Source organism: Papaver somniferum, chromosome 6, assembly GCF_003573695.1.
Source record: "Papaver somniferum cultivar HN1 chromosome 6, ASM357369v1, whole genome shotgun sequence".
Taxonomy (NCBI): domain Eukaryota; kingdom Viridiplantae; phylum Streptophyta; class Magnoliopsida; order Ranunculales; family Papaveraceae; genus Papaver; species Papaver somniferum.
In genome coordinates, this window is record NC_039363.1 from 141,675,908 (window position 1) to 141,681,994 (window position 6,087).

The 6,087-nt window shown below is 36.5% G+C and overlaps 2 protein-coding genes across 2 annotated transcripts; one reads left to right on the plus strand and one right to left on the minus strand.

The window, feature by feature from the left end:
- Positions 1-472: 472 nt before the first annotated feature.
- LOC113286255 (SPX domain-containing protein 2-like) lies at positions 473-2,224 on the minus strand. The gene is made up of 3 exons (XM_026534917.1): positions 1,799-2,224; positions 1,425-1,560; positions 473-1,075 (listed from the first exon to the last, which is right to left on the minus strand). The coding sequence occupies exons 1-3, from the start codon at positions 2,087-2,089 to the stop codon at positions 678-680; spliced, it is 825 nt and encodes a 274-aa protein (XP_026390702.1). The 5' UTR covers positions 2,090-2,224; the 3' UTR covers positions 473-677.
- Positions 2,225-3,848: 1,624 nt separating this feature from the next.
- LOC113286256 lies at positions 3,849-5,472 on the plus strand. Its single transcript, XM_026534918.1, has 3 exons — positions 3,849-4,041; positions 4,135-4,632; positions 4,802-5,472. Exons 1-3 carry the CDS (start codon positions 3,939-3,941, stop codon positions 5,323-5,325), a joined length of 1,125 nt encoding a protein of 374 aa, XP_026390703.1. The 5' UTR covers positions 3,849-3,938; the 3' UTR covers positions 5,326-5,472.
- Positions 5,473-6,087: the final 615 nt, after the last annotated feature.

The following is a 6,087-nucleotide window of genomic DNA, read 5'->3' on the forward strand; positions in this document are numbered from 1 at the left end:
CGGTATGCTTACTGGCCTGTAGACGTCGATTTTCAGTAAACTTGTTTTGGCCGTAACTTCTTCATCCGAAATCGGAATGACCACATTCTTTTGCACTCTCTTCCTCTTTGAATTCTCTTCAAAATGGTGATGACAAGTCCTGAATTTGGATGAGTTAAGATTGGTCTTTGTCCCGATTCATGTTTTTGAGTGTTTTGCTCCGTCTCATCATACTTGTTCCATTTTTCTTGGACTTGGGCATTTGGATTCTTGGAGTACTTCTCTTCTAAACTCATTTGTAGTATTTGGAAGATGATTTTGAAGTATTAATCTTTGTTGGTTTCTTATATTACAAAAATGGGATATGTGTGTCATGCTCGGTGATTTAATTGGACAGCCGCTTCTTGGACTGATAATTCTAGTATTATTTACTTTATTTGATAGGCAAAACAATAAAATAAAATAAAATCAAATCTATGAAGTGGAAATCGAATTTTAAACAAGATATACGATTATGTTATTTATCACAGAATGAACAACATATTGACCATGGAAGGCTAATTGCAAAAGTTTCTTCCCTGTTCCATATGTATTTCTTCTGTACCTCACAAATATTACTCACTACTTGATTGTTGATTAATTTGTTGCTATTAGGAAAACATAAAATTTTCTTCAACTCTCTTCCAACGGACAATTCTTCACATCATAGGCGGCATGGAGGAAACATTCCTGGTTCTGCTTCCGCTTCGTATCTCCTTGAGTGCTCTCAATGCTGATAAGGTGCTCCTCAAGTACAAGCTCTCCATGTATTCGGTTTCGGTGAGTTCTTCTCCCCCTCCTTCAGTAAGACTTTCATTCTTACTGGTAGCTGTAACAGGTCTAGTAGCAAAATTTGCGTTCTCATGATGGACTGCACTGCTTGTAACTGATGGCTCGGTCATGGAGAATAGGTGGTTGAGCATCATTTCACAATCTTTCAGGAGGTCGTTAAGCAAGTCTGTTGTGACAAAGGGTTGTTGCAAGACCTTTTGGATGAATGAGAAACGAATAAAAGCACCTCTTTGCTTGTCGTATTTCTTCAGTATCTTTACCAGACCTGGTTCAAGCATATCACACGAACATGAACTCAAAATTCTCTAAAAGTAAACGTACAATTTGTCAAACATTTGCAAAATTTCTCCACGCCAATTCTGAAATTGCGTTTCTAAACTCAGTTGATTATAACAGCATAGTACAATCTTCAGGTACCAAGTAATTCAAATAATGCAACAACTAGAGAAAACTATGTCAACCATATTCCAGCACCAAATCCAAAACTTTCTTCTTCTTTTTAACCGGAAAACACAAATTAACTTGAATACAGTCATGTCGGAATTATACCTAGTTATATATATATATATATATGCTGGCAAAAGAAATAAAAAAGAAATAAACAAGGAAGGTACCAGTGTAGTTGAGGGCACTGTAACATTCTAATAAAACCATTTCTCCGTGAAAATCGAGTACATCCCTTCTTGCTTTCATAATCGAGTCTCTATCATTTGATGATTTCTTAGTCTTTGCAACTCTATCCTGCAACTCCTGCCAAAGGAAAAAAGAAAAAAAGACAAAATCATAATGCGCACCAAGGTTAACTGATGTTACCGAAGGCTAGGACCGTTCCGTTATTTGCAAACGCTCCGATAAAAAACGGTTAAAACGCCGTTATAAGTGGGAAATAGAGAAGAAAAACAGTGTCATATGGCAAATTTAAAAAAGAAAAACGAATACAATTTTCGTAAATTGTTTATAGAAATGGAAGGAAAACAAATATCCATACCTTGGATCGGATGATATAATCTTGTTCTTTATCTTCGAAAAACCAATTAAACTTGTCAAGTTCAGCTTCTAAGAACCTAATGAAATCCATTTCTTCCTGTCTACTCAAGTCATCTGCTTCATCACTAACAATTGAAAAATCATCGTCTCCAAGTTTTTCATTAGCTCTTTCAACAACTTTCTGATTAATTAACTTCAATCTTTTCTTCAATTCTTTGTATGATAAATATTTATCTTCCCAATCTGGTAATGTTTCTTCCAACTGATTACTCAAAATCTTCCCGTACTTCATCTCGATGCTTTCGAACCAAGGAAAATGAACTTTTTCCTTCCAATTATAAAAGCAACAGAGAAATTTAATTATCAGATAGAATTGTAGAATTAATCTTCGACGGATATACTAGTATCAGTAATAAGAATAATTCTGTCTTTACACGGTATATTACTTTGGGCAGATTACATTTTATATTCTCATTGGTCGCAATTTTTCATATTATTGTACTGACGGAGGAATCCAAGGGTTCAGAATTAGTTGCTGAAAAGGATGTTATTTCTTTTTCTATTCGACCAATAAGAAATTAAAGTTTACTGGAGAAAGTTCTTATGGTATATCCTCCTTACATGCGTTAGTCGTAGAAATTTTCGAAATGCTGACTACTAGTATATTTTTCCATGGTAATGAACGGTTCAATGGACAACGAATGTAGGAAAAACAACAACTAGTATAATACTAGCTTTTGCTTAATGGAGAACAACTCTTGTTTTAAACAATGTCTAACAGCCAATGCAGTTCGCCAAAATCTAATCTTTGCTTTCTACTATGGGTTTGGCCAGATTTTGCTGTTGTTCTCAAGGAAGAGCACCATCTATTTTCCTGAACAGAAAGTGGGCTATATGCCCATAAACCATCAAAGTAGGGTTTGTAGAGACTAGTCTTGCTACCATGACCAATTTTGAAGATAATTTGCTCAAAAAATTGAGCCGAAGCAGAGACTACGTTTTCCCTCTCTTCCAAGAGGCAAGCCTTGCCTAGACTGGCACAAAGTAGGAAAAACTAATCCGTTTCTTCTCCTTGACGATGGGGATGGCACGTGAGTTAATGCACTAGTAAATGATCATAAACAGTAGTATGCCAACAATTGAGAAATGGAATTGTTATGTTTATGGTACCTCGGAGCCTGCAAATACAGATAATGTGTTCATTGACATCGACAGCCTCAATTCTAGCCACGCATGGTGTTTTCTAAACTAGGGTGTTCACCTGGATCTTGCAGGTTCTCGTTGAATTTATTCATTGTTTATTCTATCTGTTATTAATACTTGAAGGCTCGTTGTTCTTCCCCAGCTTCTTGGCAATTTCATTCCAATTAACCTGCTACATATACATTGAGATTCTCATTCATATCAAGTCATTTAATTAGTGACTCAGTAGCCACCAATTAATGTCTGATTTGTATAATGATAATTACTTCTGACGATCTTCATTTTGTAAGGGAGTGGGACGCTGCCATTCCTTTTAATATGGTAATATATATATCATCTAAAACTACTTCTAGTCTAGGCTTGAGAAATTTTTTGTGAGAGCAACTCCAGTATTCCTCTCCTCAAATACTAATTTTTTCCTACAAATGCTTCCGTATCGCCAAATTAGTTCAATGACAGTAATATATAGTTTTCCATATGCAATTCTTAAAAGTGAAAGAAGTAAAATACTTCTAGAGTTTTGTGTTTAACGTTTAAGCCTTTACGCAGACATGTAATAGTTCCTGTGTCGTGGACTTCGCATGACAGAAAAACTGCTCTTACTAGCAAAACAGCCAATATGAATGATTAATTAATTACTGTGAACGAATCTATCAAACCATAAACCAACTCTAGTTTCAGCTATTTCTGTGGGTATCAAACGTGATCTTGTCTTCTCGACTGATTTTTTATTGTTTCTGAAAGTCAATCTTTCGAAGTGTACATGCACGACAGCTCGATTTAATTAGCAGTGAGCTATAAAGATACCATATTCAGAAGCTCATTTCTCATTCCATGTACACATCTGATTCACATTGATCAGACACATTCATCTCTTTCTTCTTTCAGTAAAGCTTATAGCTAATATTAGCAACTAACAGCAGTAAATAGATAGAAAAATGGCATCATTCTCATCAACATTGCTCTATATTTTTGTATGTTCCACGCTTCTCTTGGGCAACATTACTCCTTCATTTGCAGCTAAACCTAAGCTTCTTGACGGTAATCTCATTAGCTGAATGTAGACTGAATTTAGATTTTAGTTTCTCAACATTTCTACTAGATTTATATTACAATTGTTTCTGTTACTTGCAGATTATCTTCCAAATGGGCACTTCGAAGATGGACCAAAACCATCAAATCTAAAGAAAACAGTGATCATAGGGAAAAACTCACTGCCCAAATGGGAAATCAATGGCTTAGTAGAATACATCTCGGGTGGTCCTCAACCAGGTGGATTTTTCTATGCTGTTCCTCGGGGAGTTCATGCTGTAAGACTAGGAAATGAAGCTAACATTTCTCAAACCATAAAACTTAAACCGAATTCGTATTATTCTTTAACATTTGGTGCAACTAGAACCTGTGCACAAGATGAGGTATTAGGGGTGTCTGTTCCTCCGAGTTCAGGAGAATTTTCGCTACAGACATTATATAGCAGTGATGGTGGTGATACTTATGCTTGGGCTTTCCAAGCTAAATCAAAATATGCTAAAATCACTTTTAGTAATCCTGGAATTCAAGAGGATCCTACCTGCGGCCCCCTTATTGATCATGTGGCTATTAAACAACTCGTCGTTCCTCATTATACATCAGGTACGAATCACGACTCCATATCATGAATATGGCGATCTTTATTATACTGCTAGAGAAGCATATATTGGATCCATTGTAATTCTGCGCGATCTTAAAATTGAATCGCATATCCTAACGCAATTCTTACCGCCCATAAAATGATTACTGACGCATATAAATGTTCTTGTAGGTAATGTGGTAAAGAATGGTGGATTTGAATGTGGACCACATTTTTTCAAGGATTACTCAACCGGGGTTCTCATTCCTCCTAAACAAGAAGACAAAGTATCTCCACTCCCAGGTTGGATTGTGGAATCCCTAAAAGCCGTTCGTTACATCGATACGAAAAACTCTAAGGTCCCGTACGGACTTGCTGCGATCGAGTTAGTTGCAGGAAGAGGAAGTTCAATTGCTCAAATTCTAAGGACAATCCCGAAACAATTGTATAAATTTGAGTTTGCTGTTGGAGACGCAGAAAACTTCTGCCATGGATCTATGGTGGTTGAGGCATTCGCAGGCGCAGAAACTTTAAAAGCTAAGTTTGAATCCACTGGAAAGGGTGTCTTTAAGACTGTTAGTTTCAAATTCAGAGCTGTTTCAGCAAGAACTCGAATAAGTTTCTACAGCAGCTTTTACCATACAAAGATGAATGACTTTGGTCACCTTTGTGGTCCTGTTTTGGATGAAGTTAAAGTTTACCCGGTGTCTAGTTAGTTATACTGATCTTGATCTATATAATTAGTGCCTTTGCGGGATGCTAGGTTTGTGCTGTTTATTGGTTCAAAGTTCAAACCTGACATTTTGAGTCGTTGTGGTGTTATGTTTTTACCATGTATTTAAGCATTGAAATGACTTGTTCTCTTCTCCATTTTTATATATAAATGATAGAGGACAGGGGAAGCAATAAGAAAAGATTAGTAACACAAGGAGAATCCACTCCTTAAGAACTGATAACTCACTCCAATCCAGGAGCTACGACAACTCTAATCCAAGAGTTAAGATGAATAATGGTTTGTAACCAGTAAAATGAATCAATAAGATTAATATGATCACCAGCCAAAACTGTTTTGAAAAGGACAGACTCTTTGGTACTTATAGTACGACCAACCCTAACAAAAAGATTCTTACTAAACTTAGAAAATCCTAACAAATCTAGAAATATCTAATACTTAACAAGAATGCTAGATTACCTTCTCTTTATTGGACTCCTACTAAACATGAGAAGATAAGCATATAAGCCACAGTAAGGAAACTAGAGTTAGCCACTATGCTGGATATGGATACGTCCCGTATCAGGCTTCCCCACTGCGACTAAACTCGCCCCGAGTTTACCACCATTAGTAACATTCGTATGTCCACCACCAGCATCAGCAATGATAACACACAGGGGCCTTGTTAGGAAGAGTTCCCTTTTCTTCCTTGACTTGTTGTCTTTTGGTTGGAATCACGTCACCTTGGTTCCCTTCCAGTAGAACT